Raw genomic sequence first — 18,415 nt, 5'->3', positions numbered from 1 at the left:
TATGAAAATAAATAAACGAGAGACTAAATAGAAAATGGGTAGTGAGCTACCCCCCTTCTCCACCACCAGCTTCTTGTGAATATTAATCAGGTGCCATTCTTTAAGCATATATGATTGCTGGTGTAACACGCTCAAAATGACACATTTCCCAACAGGTGGGAAGCTAGTTGTCATGTCAACACTTGTGATTTATTTGCATTTATTTGTGACAGGTTTTTATTCCTCTTCCCATTCTGTCACTCAGCAGCAGCAAATTATCCCCTTTTTGGAGGGATAAGAATATCCAGGCGACTGCGTGGGAGAACATACTGGAGGGAATGAGCTTCTAAAAATATAGCTCCTGACCTCTCCTCCTTGTTCTGCTTAATTTTAGTGCTACCTCAAAGAACAAGTCAAGGCTGCTGAGCACTTTGGGTAGCATGGCAGTATATAAGACCCTCTTGTTTTCTGAGAATTTGCTTTTATCCGTGGCAAAGATGTCTTGGATTCCACATTGAGGAATAGTAGCTCTGGACCAAGTTTGTATGTGTCAGTTGATGAAGAACCTTAATTTATCACAGCTGAGACTCCGACCTCTCTGCTGCTACTGGTATTTTATGCTGGGAGAAAGCTCAACTGCGATACTCCAGTTATTTGGCGCTATTGCTAGGTCAGATATTTTTCACCATACGCTTTAATTACCTCCAGATACTCTGAACTGGCAACAGCAACACTTTCTGCTGCTTTAGCATCATCAGTGGGACTACATTTTAATTGCTGCGCCAGACCTATTCAACTGCTCCGAATCAGCCACTTTGTTCTTATTAACCTGCTGTTCCCAGTGCCTCAACCCAGAACCAGGTCTCTGCAGCCTTTAAACATGGACCTTCAGTCATGCCACCGACATGAACCTTTATTAGATTAAAGTTTGGTTGTAGTTTGTGACTTTTTTTAGACAATATCTTTTTAAAAATTATTATTCTTGTTATCAGCACTTCTGTCTTGCATTCGATTTGCATTCTTAAGAGTCTGTTGGTGGGACAAAGCTATGGAAGGGGGAACTGCCAGTTTGTGAATTTTGTCTTTGAGTCTGGGAACATGGTTAGCTGAGTGTCAGAGGATTTCAGTCATGCCCCCCAGTGCTTTCCACTGAACCACGTTTTGCTGTCACCAGAAAGACACAGACTAAGGACAATAGCAGGTTTTATGGGATGGAGAATCCTATAAGCAGCTTTGCTAGGCTAGTTACTGTCCTTCTAAACTTCCCTTTTATCCTTTTGGGCTCAGTTTGACAAGATCCTTGTTAATAGGTGCGGCTGTGAACTAAAATCACTGCACCAGGCTCACCCCAGCCCTTATGAACTCACTGTTTTCTTCCTTGATGGTCTGTGCTCACCCTTTGTAGAAAAGCAAACAAGTGCATGAATCTAAGAAGCCTGTAGAAGTGCCGCAGTGTAAAAGATATGACCCTTTTATCACTGCAGCCGTCATCTTAGTTGTATTTTCATTTTCTCCCTAATTTGCAGTTTTCAGAAGAACAGTTGAAAGGCAGAGATGGCATATTTAGATTACATACATCCAGAGACACAGTGCTTTGATTGTTCTGTCTTATGAGATCCTTTCTTAGCCTGAGTGAAGTAACGCTTAATCCCCTATAACCCCTGCCGACTTGCTGGAGGTGAGCACGTCTCTTCTTGCCACTCTGAGCAACTTTCTGTATGTCTGCCTTTGCCTTATGTCTTCTTCATGTTCTTCTCCCAGTCCTGTTCCTTCTTTCGAGCAATGCCAAGGACTGACAAGGCATCCCATTAGTGTGATGGTCTTTTCATCTTCTCTCTAGGCAGAAGCATTTGATGACTCTTGCAGTGCGTATAACTACCGTTGGGACTCTTCAGCTGGTTGTGCTATTTCATGTCCATGGCGTTTTCATACCTAGACTATGTTGGCTCTAAAGACTTAGTTTGGGGAGATGCTTGTCATTTTCACAGCAAAATAAATTAAACTTACAAGTGCTAGTTTGGACTTTTTTTCCTCCTTGTGTGTTACTACCACAATTAAAACCAGTCATCAAGGCTTGGGTATTTCAGGGGAGGATGGGGATATAATTCCCAGCAGGGTAGTGAAATTGATAAATTCGACCTGGGGCCTTCTGCAATCTTCTTCTGCTCCATATGGTCTCATCATCAGTTTTTTGATGCATTTATGATTGGTACCCTCCACTTATGGTTTGAATTCAGTCGCCTGAGGGCTATCTGCACAACAGCGAAGGGAATGGTGGGTGTAGAACTGTGATGAATTCATGACTCCAGAGAGCAGTTACAGTTTTAAAGGCCGGAGGTAAATCATGCAATAACGTCTAGGTAGTTGGAGATGAGGTTAAGACTTCCCTTCAGAGACCTTCTTTCAAGCTGCTGGTGACATTTTCAGACAACAGGCTCCCGTCCGGGCATTTCTCATGTGCACGTATTCTCCCATTACAGACACCCACTATTTGACTTGTCGGATCCAGGAGTGCTCGGAGACCAAAAGGAGTGGGCCATTTTCGCGCTCCATTGACATCAGTTCCCTTGTTGTTCAGGATGAATATATCTTCATCCAGGTATGTTGGCTTGATACAAACGTGATGTGAATTCTGCCTGTGCGAAGTATTTGTTCTGTGCAAGAAAGGAGGTGTATTCTTAGGACACGTACATGGGACCAGAAGTCATAAAAGCTGGAAGTCTGTATCTGCCTGCTATAAATTGGTGATGCCAGACCGCAAAGTCTGGGATAAAACAGTTGATCTCTCTGCTCATCACTTGTCTCATGGTGAATCTGATGTATTTTGAAAGTTCGTTCATCAATAATCATAAGGGTCCGTGGGTTTCACAGAAGCTCTAACTTGCTATTGTTGTGGCTACTTGGATAATACAAAGAAGCTAGTGATGAACTGGAGAGAACAGAGAAGAATGAAGGAAAGGTGTGAGTGATCATTTTAACAAATGGAAAGATTTATGCTGATTTGACAGTCAAGTAATGCTAATGGAGCGAACAAAGATCTGCAGTAGGAGGCAAAATAGCAGTGAGATGGGAAAAAATTGTTACAGGGCAACTTTAAAGTGGAAGATGGTTGTAAATGTTGCAGCTAGTTGATGATGATTTTGGAGATGAGGAGAAAGTGACAGAAATTGAATGAGGAACTGCTTGTTTTTGAGATATTCTGAGAATACATGGGCTGGATGGAACAAGGCCATCTCTCCCCGTTTCATACCTGTGGAAGTGTGAGAATGAATAGTACGCTATGGAAGAACACTTCCTCAAGATGTGCCATTTGGGTGAAAAGTGGGAGCCAGGCTGCAGCGAGTGATTCCAGGTCATAGAAAGCTCAGGAGCCACAGAGATTACAGACATGATGATGTTAACTGCTTGTCACTGGTGCCGAAGAGAGGGGATGAGATGAGACGAGACGAGATGGAGCTTGGATCCAGGTGGTACAGAAAAGACATATGCTTCCCTTTTTGAGCAAGACTGTGTTATGTTAAGCTCCTGATTTACTTCCTTGGGGGAACATTTTTCTTGAATGTGTCCAAATTAGAAGTTCTGCTCTGTTTATTGTGGATTTTTCTTAGACTTGGGAGTTTAGGTGGGAAAGCTGATAATTCCGTGCTGAGACTAGGTGGAGGACTGGATCCCCATGACCTGGGAGGACTGCAATGTGGAAACTGCATGCGCTTGAGTAACATTGGCAGACTTCTCCTGGGAGTAGGGGAGTCTGCTGCTCTGGAGATGACTGATTGCTATGGCAGCCACAGCTCCCCTCATTCCCCCACGAAACCCAGCCTGTTACCGCTTTGGTGTCATGGGGACACCGCTGCTAGAAGACACTGAGAATGTAGCTGGTGCAACTTAGTAAGTAATGATTTCACTAGAGGCAATGGCTTTCCAATCAGGAAATGCTCTGCTCTCCGAGGAGTGTTTTATAGAAGCTCTCTTCATCTGTCGGTGTATGTCTGTGGCTGAGGGTATTGTGGAACATACAATTCTTTCAGGCTCGCGTGAGGCCTTACAGACGCTTCTCATTCCACAGCTCCCACCTGTGTGCAAACAAGGCTGCTCTGTTTAGACACTTGGGCTCGCAGTGAGGGTATCCACCTGGTGTGCGCATTCCTCTGCCTCAAATTAGCAGTGAGTGGCACAAGCTAATAGCTGCTAATTGCCTCAAATTAAAAAAAAAAAAAAAAAAAGTGTGTGTTTGTGTGTATACAGACACATGCATGTATGTCTATGTAATACTTCAAGTGCCTTGACTATCCTTTGCAATGCTTTATTATAGCTTAATGGGTGTTTGAAGTCAAAATCATATACCCACACTTTTAAAAAAATGTTATATGTACACACTGAATATTTCTGCTGCTTTGGGCAACAGACTCTCCCTTACACACGTTGCCTATCGCTTTCCCTCTTTTTTGTATCACACTTGCACGGTTTCTGAGCGCCCAGCAGCCTGTCGTAAGTGGCTGCAGAAACGGGGCACGGATTGAGCGCGGGCAGTGCTCGCGTAACACACGGCCGCTTCAGATGCTCAGCGCACACCTCTCTGAGCTGAAGGGGTGTTAAATCCAGCGTGTCCAGCATACGGTCGACGGGCTAGGCAGGGTGTTTGCTCGGTACATATGTAGGAGTGCTGATATGTCCTGGATGTATTAGTCTCACAAGCCATGTGATGTAGCTGCCTATTATGGGATGTGTCAGATTGACTGTGTGTGCAATGTCTCATGCATACCATTCTGTCTGGATAATCTTGGACAGAAATACAGGAGCCAGCTCTTTTGAATTTCAAATATTAGAGAGAGATGAATAAATAAATATCAAATTAAATGTTAAGAACCTGGTGAGGTTTAATAGCTGCCTAAAGGATGGGTGCATGAGTTCTGATCCACCGGTGCTGGAACAAATCAGAAGTAATGTCTTGGAGTAGACAGAGGAACTCATTTCTTTTAACTTTTGTCATGAAAACAGTAGATTTTTAGTCTAAAGCAGTAGTCTGTGTTCCTCTAAAGTAAGTGGAGAGATCAAAACCTTCAGGGGCAATTTATCTTCTCGTATTGCACCTATTGCAGAATGAGATATGCCTCTCTGAATATGGCTTTCTCATTAATATTAGAAGGATCTTAAGTACAGCTTAGAGAAGACTCCTAACTTTTTGACAGCTAAAATTAGGGAAGATGAATGCCAGCTATTGATATCAACATTTTAGATTATCTGCATACAGTTATTTGCTAGTGAATATCCATTCTAGTCAAGTTGATGAACAGGCCTGTAGTGTAAGATTCTTGGGAAGCATTAACCTGTGTAACTGAGCACTCAAAGCAAATGTGATGCTATGGTGCATAATGGAAAGGGGAAAGAAGAATACGGAAAATGTTATAGTGGCATTATAAATCAATGATTCCTTATCATGTGGAATGCTGTTGTGCAGCACTTCTGAAAGGATCCTGCAGAATTGCAGTGCAAGGAAAGAAAATTAGAATGATCCGATACTTGAAAAAAAACTTGTTCATGAAGAGCGTTTGAAAGGACTCGGACTGGTTACCAGGCAAAGGAGATAAATAACATAGCACATGATGAAAAATGTAAAAGGTAATGAAGAAGGAAGAAATTGCTACTAAGAGAGAGTAGGGAAGAATTCTTATGAATAAAGCAGTAGGTGATCCCTGAATTTATTGATTGACTTTCTGTTTGATTGATCAGTAGTTAAAGGATGCCTAGCACATCACTAAGATTAGATAATTCTGCATAAATTGATACATTAAGAGAAAATCCTGCCCTCTCTTGTGGGTATGAGTTTTCGTTCAGTTCGCAGGATTGGTCTGATGTAGCCACAAGCCAGTATCATTATCTCCTTTCGTGGTTAATACTTAAAATTCTTACAGCTTGAAAAGCAGGTAATTTATTTGTGAGAAAACCTTGGAATATGTCTGAATTTATTTACTATACCAAAAAGGAGCTAATTTGATGAGCAACTTTGCCATTAAGATCAGTGTCAGTCGTGGAGCCCATACTTTCTCTACAGCTGTAATATGCCATTCTCTACAGCTGTACCACACTTTTCCTTATTGGTGCCTTTTAGTACTTGCTACTGAGATAGCATCACTTTCTAAACTTAGGTGCAGAGACAACCTGCAGCTGCCTATAAGATTTGACTTCCTGACAATTACCTGAACTGCTATGGTGTTCTCATGTTCAGAGCCTACATTGTAAGATCCAGGGGTCAAGGATACCACAACAGATAGGCTTTTGTTTTATGTGTGAATCTAGTGTATTGATATTTTGGAGAGTTTCTATGGTAAAAATAAATCACAGTGAGAATCCTCAGGAAAACATTTTTCAAGCAAGTCTTGTATCAGGGTTTCTAATGCAATTGCTCAGGTTGCTGAAAAGAGTCTAAAACGCAACCGGCTTTAATGAAAATGGGGATTATTTTTTAGGAAATTCTGTTTTGAGTGAGAAAGCATTGTTTGGAGAAAAACTTGTTATTTTCTTATAAGTAAACAAGTAACATCGGTGCAATATTCTTAGTACTTAGTTCTTTAAAGACTAAAGAGAAGAGCAGGAATGATCTGTGTAGGTTTCCTTGCCCACAGATGAAACCTTTCCACTGAAAATGCAGGAAATCATGAGCAAATGTCATCACTTATTGCAGGGAGTGAGGACAGTCTGGGCCAAAAAAATCTCAGTACAGTGTTGCTTATTTGTGGTGGTCTGCGAACTCCTAAGGGGGTACGAAAACAGCAGTGTGTTCGTTGGAAATCGGCTTTGTTCTGGGACAGTGGTTTCTGTAGAAAGCAATGTTCTTCTGGGCAGACGTACAGCTGCCACAGGGAGCTAATTATTGCTAAGTTAAAGTAGTTGTTCCCAGTTACCCAAAGGTTATGTGCAAGCTATCTGAGGTGCAATAGCTCAGTGGTTCTGCTGGGTGGCTGGATTCTGGTGTTGGACCAGCCTGGCTGCTAGCGGGGATGGATGACATTCCCAGCGCACTGGTGCAGACCCATGTAAGGACTGTATTTTCACGCAGAACCCTAGGTATCAGGAGAGGGACAAGAATAATGATGAAACTCTTCAGAATGTGTGGCGTGAAGACTGCTGGCAGTACTGCTGTTATAGCACTGGTGGCCCAAGGATGTAAGTGAGACAAAGTTTACAGGGAGAGGTAGTATTTTTTATGAATTAATAGAGTTAGAAAAGGGACAGATAAGCTTTTCGGCACACTCAAGATTCTAAGGAACTTGAGTAAGGATTTGGTCTCTGAAAATTGTCCTTTCTTTTTTTTCCCTCAGTTATAGAGGTAGGTCTCATAAAATACATTTTCTCCCTCTATTAATCTTGTTGGTTTTCCTTGTGTAAATCCTTCAGTGTGTGGCTTTCCTCCCAGACGTCATACCAGTCTAGTTCAGCATCCAGTTAACACTGTCCCTATTCCTCCCTTAAGCTTCTGTCTCTGTCAGTGCTTGGAGACCCTCAGGGTAAGTTTGGCCTTCTTGATTTGAACTGGCTGTAAGTCAGTGCAGAGATGTGTGGATGGGTGATCAATACTATCTTGATTGGGCTTTGTCTTTATTTTTCTTTGGGATGTTGCAGACTCTGCTATCCCAACAAAGCGCAGCTGAAGTCGCTCAGAATTTCAGCACTTTCCATGGCAATGACAAAGCTCCTGGGCATGGAAGACTTCTCTGAGATTTAGAAGCTGATACCTGGTTTGACTTTGGGGATGACACCTGTTTTCTTTAATATGCCAACAAATGCCTTTGGCGATGAACACTCTCAGATCTGCCTTTGGCTGATGGTCTCACCTCATAAGGACAAGGAATGTCACCTGCAAGCTCTGACTGAAAAGCGCTGGCTGTTTGCTTCAGACCCTGCTCCGTTTCCACTGTAAATGGGAAGTTCTTTGTGCCATTTACCAGAGAGGCATACTGAGAGACAGTACGTTATCACTTTCCAAGGCTTTTAAATAGTGGGAATGTGGGTGCCCTTTTCCTTTTCCACTCCCACGGCATAATTTATCAAGGTGTTTAACTGCAGACTGGAATTCATAAGAGGGTCTTCTCTCTCACCTGGCCCTCCTGCCATTTCTCCTCTTGGGAAGTTTTCTTGGCAGCTTTCTATGCTGTTTCATTTGTGATTCGGTCTCCTGGGAAGCCTGGGAACTGCACAGCTCTCTCTTGACTCCGGATTCCTTCAGGTCAGGTTGTGCTGGAACGTATGATGGTCCCATGTCCAAATAGCTAAGCTGCTCTGGTGATTGCCCGTTGTCTTTGAGGTTGATGTGATGAAGAAAGGAAGGAAGGAGTGTGAGGGGAGGTGGGGAGAGAGAGAGAGTCTTGGCTCTGGTTTATAATCCTCCTGAATGAGATGGAGTCTTGATGGCATTGCCATTTAGGGGCAGCGGATGGTGATTACTCCCAGCCTGCACACGCAGCAGTGTGGGAGCAGCTGCAGTTCTTATAGATGGCAGGAATTCCATGTGGAAAGTGGAAAGTTTAAGTCAAAATGTTCTTTGATACCAATCATGTGCCTAGCTCTCTTTCATCCTCTGAAGTAATTTTGTACTTAGCAGAATTCGGCTTAATTCACAGTGGCACAGCAGGGCAGCATCTCAGCCTGCTCACTAGTGTGAGTGAGAATAAGCAAAACCAGAATTTCTCCAGATGTTATGTGATGCAGCTAAGTGGGACTCTTACAACACACATCTGAATAATTCCTCTGGCTCAGAGAAGCAAACACTTCTGCCAAAATCCGTTGAACCAATTCAGCTGCCTTTTGCATCAGAAAGTCTCCTTAAAACATACACAGATGTCAGTATTCACCTACAATCACTGATAGCTTCTTATAGAACTGATGGATAATATTGCCTTTTTTGAATGCCTGGAGTCTCACCAGAGCGTGTCCAAAAATTTCAGCTCAAGTCATTTGATGGAAAATGGCTTTTGTAGAAAATGCCTTTTTTAAAAAATCTGAATAAAATTCCGTTTTTATCAAAGTAGATATGTTTATGAGAATGTTTTTTTCATGCTTAGTAAAAAGAAAAATATTTATTATTTATAGCCTTAGAACTGGGGTGGGAGGACATCTCTCTTTGAGGTTTTATAGAGGGGAAAAGAGAGTTCCTAATTCTGTAAGCTGAATTTGGCTAAGCTTAGCTCAGAGAAGTAGTTTATTACTATTACTGGGCGTAACTGTGTTTTTTTAGGAAAACTAGGAAGAGCTTATGTTTAGTAGCGCATGAGCGTATGTCTCAGGTTTATTGGGTATTTAAGGCTAGGCTAAATGAGCATATTTGCTGAATCGAAGTCAGTTATCAGGTGAGTAGACTTCAACCAGCAGTCACAGCTGAGATTATGCCAATTCATATGGATTCCTGACCTCAGTTCTCAAGCTGTCAATTTAATAACTTAAATAAGTCATGAATTTCCCCAGGAAGAAAGAAAGGAAAAGGGTGTTGTGGTTTTTTTTTTTAAATGTGAAACTTCTCAGCAGTGAAACAAGATAAGGAGGGGAGAAATTAAACTTTGATTTCCTGGTCTAGAGCCTTCTCTTTATTTTCATAGAAGCTAAATACACCATGTTCAAATATAAATGTCTTTCCTTCATTTTTTAACTAGGAGCCAAAGGTCTTAACAGAAATCAATCCATGCAATTTATTTTTAACTTCACCCTGCTTAGCTACGATTGATTTTTATCTTTGCGATCGATGGTAGAGAAAACGGCTTGGCGGGACAATGGAGCACTCTTCAACTTGTAGGGTTTGGTCTTTGAGTCTTTTATTGAAGAAATCATTAAAAGCTTATTATGAAACTAATAGGATGAAGACGTTTAAATGATGAACATGATTACACCTGTTTTACTGGTGAATAATGCCTGCTACAGCTGATCTTCTCTTGCCCCTATTTAAAATGCTGGACAGCACTCCAGTGGGGGAAATTAATCCATACAGATGAAAGAAAGTGCATCCCAGGTGCTAGTTAAAAGCTCTTATAGCAAGACCGGCAGTAAGTAGTTAGCTACTTTCCTATTCACTGCTGGGTGCTTTTCATCCAGTTCTAGCACTGTTTCATCTTTGCTGTGCCAAATATTAGATTTGGAACTTGAACCAAAATATCTGTTGATAAAAAAATGATTAACGTGGTCGTTTATTTATTTATTTATATTTTGTTTCTAGAGCTTTTTGTGCTGTACTTCCCTTTATCACTCTCTCCCCTCCCTCACATTGTCTGATTTATCAGCAGCATCTGCAGTTGAAGAGGTAAAAGATTACCTTGGCAGATTCGTATGTTTCCTCTGAAATCCTTCAAACGAAGATTTAATGTGTACAGTTATGCTGGTTTCTGTGTGGGTAATGTGCATTTGCAGCTGTAACATGGCTCATGGTTTGGTGTAACTGTGCACATTTTCTGCAGGAATTGCTTCTAAAACAATTCCAGTATTTTCATGGAAGATGACTCTGTCCTGTAGCTGTGCCATCATAGCTCTGAGGGGAGAGGGAAGTGAACAGGGACTGGGCCAGGATAATAAATGTTCCTTTGTCTTAGCAGATTTTCACTGTTGGATCTGACACTGTAAAAAGTGGCATGTTTTCAAAACCTGCTGAATTTACCAGGCAGCTTGAGGGTGCTTTGCACACAGAAACACTAATCTGTATGTCTCTGGAGCACAGGGAAACATATCTCCTCACGCTCAGGTAATTGCATATTGCTTTAATGACTGTGCAGAAGGTATGATATTAATGAAAACCACGCGGAGATATTTCAGACTAGATGGTAGCTGTCATGATGTGATTTGTGCTCGGGCAGTGGAGAGCCTCAGTACACAGAAATATCTGGAAGATGGTTTGTCCTGGCCATGGTGGATAATCAAGAAGGAAGAAAATTACACTAGGCTCACGCAGATGTGTTCTTCCTCATCTTCTGAATCTCTTGGGACTGGCATTGGGGTTAGGTTTGGGAGAGGAGGAGTTCTTTGAGCAGCAGGAGGCAGTTGGGGTCTTGCTTAGCCCAGGATCGTTTCAAAGACTTAGTATTTCCATGTTTCTTACAGCAATGCTTGCCCTACTTTAGAAATTATGCATCCCAGCTTCAGCTAGCCAGGAGGATGAGAAGGAAGCCTGGTACACTGTGGTCTGCAGCTCCTGATGTCGTCTAGGGTGTCTTCATATTCTGGGACTTCCTAACTCACTCTGCTTGCTTTCCAAACTCTGTTACACATGTGTTTTTTTGGTTAAGCAGAGCATCTATCTAAATAAAAAAAAAAAAAAAAAAGAAAGGAAGGAAGAAAGAAAAAAAGAAAAATAAAGACTGTCCTTAAGAATCATATTAAATCATTAACATGAGAAATGTCTTTGTGTGTTTCTAGGCATGTCACAGAAGTTATTGAGATGAATGGATTCCATGGCAGTTTTTCTATAATTCTCTGCATCCTTGTGAAATATTTGTTCTTGAAATATTTGTTTTCTGTGTTTGATGAGCCCTGTCCCATTGCAGGTCAGGACGGGGGATGAGGAAAACTTTCAGGGTTTTTAAAGAGAAACTTCTCATGTTTCTATTAAGTGCCAACTGATGTGAGACCAGACTTTTGTCTTGTAACAAAATGTGGAAGTATTAAGGAAAGTAGTAGATCATGAATGGAGGGAGGAAGAAAGAACACAGGTTAGGAAAGACAGATGTGTTTAATGACAAACACGTTTGTCCAAAGGAATCATTTCCACTGGCCAGAAGCCCAATTAAACACATAAAATAGAAAACCAGAAAATCAGATTAATGAGCCAGTCATTAGCAAAGGAGGAGGAAAAAGACAAACCCAGCTAATTCTGTACTGAGCATGACAGATGAGCTCACAGCAAATAATTGGGTGACATTCATCAAATGTGAACTAAAAGGAGGCATTAGAGGGCAAAACACTATGATAATCTCTGGGATTTACAGTGTTAGAGAATTTGCTCATAGGAAAAGGAAAAGTTCATCAAAATAAATTAAGTTGGGCCTTCCAAAATTCATTCTCTACCACAGTGCTTGCCAAAATTTTATTGAAGGCTTGATCATTTTTTGGAACTGTTGTAACTGTGCATGTAAATCATGCAAAGATGAGGTCCTGGCTGGGAAAAGCTGCACGCAACTCTTGCCAACAGAATTGTGGGTGGCTTCCTATTTACTGGCTCAGAAAGACCACAGACCACAAAGATTCCTGTTTCTAAACCATTGTCAGGGTGACCTAGTCCAGGTAGAGGACTGAAAGGGAGTTTAGGTAATGTGTAATGAACATGAACAGTGTTTGAATCCTACCTTTCTACCTTTCTGAAAAAAATCCAAATCAAAAAACCTCCAGGTACTAGTTTGCAGTGGCATAAGACCAAAAAACTATGTAAAATCTTTTGAGTGTGGCAGACTTGGACTAGATCCTGTCTTGGCACTGAGGAGGGAATTTATTCACCCCTTGATATTTCTGCCACTCTATTCTCATGTGATTAACTTGAAGATTGTTGGGCTGTTCCCAGTGTTAATTAGTCATCACAGCGTTTATGAAGTATGTAAATATTCATGTCTACATCTTAAAGACGAGTCGATGACCATGTCTCAGCCCATCAGAAGACGTGAATATTGACACCAGGGTCCTTACCAAGTAGTCACTGGACACATTCGGTCCTATGCGGACTCTGCTACAAATAATGATCTGGGGCTGAAATCAGGAGTGGTGTAAAATGAAGTCTTGTGGCACAGTTATGCTATTTGAGAATTTGGATCTTCCACTGGAGGTCAGAAATATCACCAAGAGAAGAGGGGATATTTAAGTATTCTCTGTGGTATTTAGGTAGTATGACCTAGAAGCGTGGAATCCTTTGGGCAATGCTTGTCTTAGTGTAGAAGCCTGTCCTATTCCTAAACCTTCCTTTCTTTCCAGTTCTTCAAACTGTCAATAGAAAAGCCTTATCTTGAGTTGATTAGATATCAAATTTCATGACGGGTAGTATCATGTCCTTTAAATGACAGCTTCTCTAGGGAATAAAGCCACTATCTAGAGGTGATATCATTACTGAGAATATAATTGATGCTATAGCAATATTCCATGTAAGCTCATTCTGAAATATCACTGTCAGATCAAAGGGAGTATATATAGGAGAGAATTTAGGACCTTTCTGTTAGCTTTATTGGAAACTTAAGAACCCAACAAATGACATTCCGTATAATAGAGAAGAGCTTTGTGTATTGTTTTATCTTAAAACCTGCAAGACTGCCCAAACAGCAGAATATAGCAAAGTCACTGATGTAAGCCATGTTGTAGCGAGGTCTGAAATGGTGCCAGAAACAACACCCACAGCAAGAGTAAGTGACTACTGACAGGTTTAAAATCCCATATTTTACAAATTATCAGGGGTAGATCTCATTGATGCATGGTGTTTATGTGTAGCCTTTACAGTTCGTTCAGTCCATAAAACCGCAGATTTGGATGTCTATCAGTTACCCCCCCCCATCCTCTTTCAGAGATAGTATGATTTCAGAGAAACCACTTTTATAATGACAAAGAGAATCTAACAGCTTAGCTCCAGCTTTCCAAGAGCGCATTCGTTGCGTTTACTGTGTGCATTAAACGGTGCTAGTGTGGTTCTCTCCTCTTAGTGACTGTTAAAGGCTGTTGGAAGACAACCCTGGCCCCAAGTGACTTATAGTGCAAACAGACAAGACTGAGAAGCAGCAGAGAAAAGAGGCATTATCTCCGTCTTACAGGAGAGGAACAGAACCACAGAGACTTTGAATGACTTGCCCAAGGTAGTTGTGCTGGAACCACATGATGAAACTAGAACATCTTCCTTCTTCCACTCAAGACCTTAAACTTTTCCTTTTTCTTGAGATGTTAAAATCATGCTCGATTTGAAGCATGAGAGACAAAATGGGAAGTTCAATAACACAGCTTAAATAAATAATGCTCCAACCCTCTCAAGTCTGGGATTTCTTTGGAGTTACGCAGATGCTTTTAGGGACGGATGTGCAGGTCATAGAAAAGATACCAAAAAGAAAGGTTGTCAAAACCTCTTAGAAGAGTCAGCATGGGTGTCTTGGAAGGGTCATCATTCACTTTCTTTGGTGTTTCCACAGGTGACAGCTGGTGGAAGAGCAAATTACTATGTGTCATACAGACGGGAGCCTTTTGCACAGATAAAATTGCCCAAATACTCTCTTCCTAAGGTGAGTGCACCATTTATGAACACAGACATGTAATAACTTGAATAGCACAGCCTACCTAGTGGTGAACCTCAGTGGGGTTCCTCTCTGGGGAGCTCCATTTGTTGTACTTCTTGAATGATCTTTCTTAAACATGGATTTGGGATCTTTACCTCTCCCTGCCTTTGATTAGTGAGCATTTCAGGGAGAACAGTTTCTTTTTTCCTTTGTAAAGAGCAAATAGGAATGAAGAGTTACCTCAGAAAATAGAGCTCAGACTGACTTCTCCTTGACCAATCTTCTATGAACACCTTTCCCTAGTCCTACTCTGTTCTCTGTTAATGATTTCTCTATAAGCCTGGCCGTGACACTGAGGGTCCTGGAGAATGGTTAGGATGCTGAGCCCTACTGCCGTCTCCATACAACGAGAGAAGCATAGGGTATGTCAGCTCCACTGTCCCCATCCTATGGCTGAATGTTGCCAAGAAGTCATAGAGGTGGAGTTGGCTCCCTAAAAGTTGTGTCTTATCAATGCGTTGGACACACAGAACAGAATCACAGAATGGTCAGGGTTGGAAGGGACCTCTGGAGATCATCTAGTCCAACCCCCCTGCCAGAGCAGGGTCACATACAGCGGGTTGCGCAGGACGGCGTCCAGGTGGATTTTGAATATCTCCAGTGTGAGAGACTCCACAACCTCTCTGGGCAGCCTCTTCCAGTACTCTGCTGTGTGAACCACTGTGTGATGCTGCTTAGGAGATCACTGGGATGGCCTAAGATTAACACTGACTGGCAAAGCTGGGAGGGAGGGAAGTTAGTACTTCTCATACCGCTGTGCCTGGATTTATCTTTTTAGGCCTTAGCTTTGCACTACGGTGCAAGTCTCAGCAAGGAGAATACGTCCCTAGAATTGTACTCAAATTCCATCGGGTAGTCATTGCTTGGGATTGCATAGAACATAAGGGATCAGCCTTTCCAGTGCCTTGTTTGGGTACAAGTTTCTGGGTAGCCTAACGGGTAGTTGAGACCACTGCTGCTCTTTGGAGCCTCAGAATGGCTGTTGAGTCTACTGTCATAGAGGGCTCATAATCATCAGTAATGGCCTTCCCCTTCCTTCCACAAGTGAAAATTTTGGTGGCATAATTGTCAGATAGTTGGCTAGATTTGCATTGTGGGCTGGATCTACTCTTCTGATTGCCTCTGGGATATCTGCAGTCTAGCAGATATCGCATATTTGCTCTACCTTGTACCTGAAAACTTAATAGTTATGAGGAATTTGGATCTTGAACTCCCAATGTTGCACCTCAACTCCTTCCCATTTGGGTTGATCCAGAGCCTATTGACAGCTGCATAACACAGATATAGTTTCTTTTGTTTGTCATTCCATGGTGGTGGTGTGGGTTTCAGAATGTCTGACCACACACCAACTCATGGAAACACTTCTGCCATTTTTCAGGAGAAAAACATTATTTATGCTCTCACCTTATGGATTGGCCTTGAAAGCTACCCCTCATTAATAAGACAAGTGGATAGAGAGAATGACTGCCCTATGATTGTCCTGCTTTATTGATTGATTCTGTCACAGGTTGCTGGCCTGTTATAAGACAGATTTGTTGGTGGCCCTGGTTTGGAATTGGTGCGTAGTATAAAATCAGGGATACTTTTGTCATTTAAAAATCAAAAGTACTTTTAAGCTAGGTGTCATGGCAAAGTCTTTTAGCCATGTAAAGGAAACTTGTTTATGCTGCCTTTAGTCATTAGAACATTTTTGCTGTACTGTAATAACTGTCCTGTCAGCTGTAGATTAATGAACTCTGCTGGAGTTGTACATATGTGAGGCTGGCGATAGGGTAATGCAATATTTCCACTGCAACTGGTCAAAACAGATTGAAGTCATTGGGTATTTTGCGTTATTTTCACACTGCTGGAATAGGTTGGGTATGCACTTAATCTTTAAGGAATTTGAGCTGTTGGGCAAGAACAAACTTCCTGATTTAGTCTTCCTTCATTGAGGGAAATGGCAAATCTCCCGTTGATTGCACTCACTGGTACAGAATTAGGCCACCAAACCTATTTTCTCCCTGTCCCATGCTGACAGGCTTTGCTAGGTCTGTTAGGAATACCCCTATCTAATCAACCCCAACTTTTCATCTAGATACCTCACACAGAAGATTAGGTTGCCTGCTAGGTGGGATGGGGATATTGAGCTGATCTTCCCCCAGATATTGTTCCCAAAAATCAGGTCACTCCATCCTTTGGGAGACTTCCAGAATTATGGTTTCTTGATGCAGAAACAGTGCGAGAAATTAATCAAGGCTCCTTGGCACCCTGGGGAAATTTTAAATAGCTACAAATAGATAAATGAAGTCCCACATAACCACAGCAATTTTGCTTCTAGCTGAACCAGTGTTAGTTTGTTCAACAATGGTGGCAAGGATGAAGTGCTTCAATACTCATTGCCACCCTGGAAATCATTTCCGTCAACCTGCTTTAAAAGAATACTGAGAAAATGCACTGTCAGATCTCTTTGATATTAAAACTGAACAGGGAAACCCTTGCTGGACCTTCATATCTTGGTCAGCAGCAGAAATCCAACAAAGGTTAGTGGGTGGATTTTTTGATAGCCTGTATATAGTGGGATAATAGACCTCAGACAAACTCTAAATAGAAAAGTATGTTATTAAAAATCACTGCCAGCATTAGATCAAACTCAACCCTATAGCTCAGCTTCAAATAAATATGAAATCCCAGTTCTTTTGAACCTGGTTCTTTACCTGTTGGAAGTACAAGACCATTAGTTCAGCATGTGGATGGAAACTGTCACTGCTTTTAGCCTGGTGCTACACCACACTTAGTGACTATGAGGACTCCAGGCTCCAAGGTTGTGAATCTTCCACGAGTGATAAAACTGACTTTCAATTTTATAAATAAAAAATGAATCTGGATGAAATTCCTTGAAGCTACCAAAAATGAAGAAAGCAAAAACCTTTTGCCCAGCTGGTGATTAAAAAAAATGAAATGCAGAAAAGTCACAATGGTGGTAATTTATTGGCCGGCTCTAACAGAAAATTGTTTAACATACCTATAATTCATGCTCCATCTCCATTCTTTCATAAGTCATGGTAATTACTACATGTCCCAAAGGGCAAAGAAATACAGAGATCCTCAGTAATAGGCCTTTTGTCTTCTTTTAACAGGACATGCATATTATCAGCACAGATGAGAATCAGGTGTTTGCAGCTGTTCAAGAGTGGAACCAGAACGATACGTACAACCTGTATATCTCCGACACCCGAGGGGTGTACTTCACCCTGGCCTTGGAAAACGTGAAAAGCAGTCGAGGACTGGAGGGGAATATCATCATTGACCTTTATGAGGTATGTAGTAAAGATCACCCTACAAAGAACAGCAACTGCTTGCTAGTTCAGGCCAATGTAAATCTCTTACCAGCCTTCCAGGATCTTGATTTGTTTTGGGATCAGCCCAGAGGCATTTACTGGATTTGATGCTGTGCTGACTCGTGTGGGAATAGGTGCAGTGCCTTCTGCTATAGGTGTGATGACTGGTTGCTTTTGAGTCAATGAGTGGTTAGCTATGTGGCATTTCCAAAAGGGAAATCCATCATCCCCCCTCATCCTAATCTGGGCATCTAGAGAAGGATCCAAAATACTGTTTTTCCCCTTGAACAGCTAGAGACACCTGCTCACAGGTAGGGAATATGGACTCCACCTTTGTGAGCTCTGAGCAGTTTATGAATTAAAAGCAAAAGTTTATAGGTGCTATTTGTCCGGAGATAATAGCTGGATAACTTCTACCCTCAATCATCTTCCATTCTCATTCTTCTGCCAGGCCTTTCAGCCTTGGCCAACAACAGTCTATTCAGAGTAGTTGTTCCGGTTCCTTGTTTCTTCAGAGCATTCTGGTTTTGGTGTGTCATAACTCATTAGATGGAAGAACTGCTGACGTTCAGGGCTCAGTGCTTTGCCAGCAAAAAGCAACTAATTGGTAATACTAATGGTAATGGTTGCAGGCTGACTTGAGATAGTTTTTCCGTTAAATGGAGAAATGTGTTTTCAGTTACATATAGAAGTTAGGATTATACATTTATTTGTTTCAGCCAGAATAATGCCCACTTAACAACATCATCAATTTGTTTATAAAAATCCAGGTAGTTTAAGGCAATGAGAGAAAACTCAAAAATAATGCATGGATTGGTATACAAGACAGGCTTTACATTTTATTTT

At 41.6% G+C, this 18,415-nt stretch overlaps 1 protein-coding gene across 1 annotated transcript in view; it reads left to right on the top strand.

The window, feature by feature from the left end:
- Positions 1-18,415, top strand: part of SORCS3 (sortilin related VPS10 domain containing receptor 3) — a gene marked incomplete at both ends in the record, with an annotated part of 315,923 nt that overhangs the window by 232,298 nt on the left and 65,210 nt on the right. The window contains 3 exons of the mRNA XM_082486568.1: positions 2,460-2,578; positions 14,106-14,195; positions 17,369-17,548. Coding sequence (XP_082342694.1) covers positions 2,460-2,578; positions 14,106-14,195; positions 17,369-17,548 — 389 coding nt within the window. The remainder of the gene's footprint in view (positions 1-2,459; positions 2,579-14,105; positions 14,196-17,368; positions 17,549-18,415) is intronic.

This window comes from Vanellus vanellus, assembly GCF_965231255.1.
Source record: "Vanellus vanellus genome assembly, chromosome: 7".
NCBI lineage: Eukaryota > Metazoa > Chordata > Aves > Charadriiformes > Charadriidae > Vanellus > Vanellus vanellus.
The sequence above is the reverse complement of the archived record's forward strand: the minus strand, read 5'-3'. Positions and strand labels throughout refer to the sequence as shown.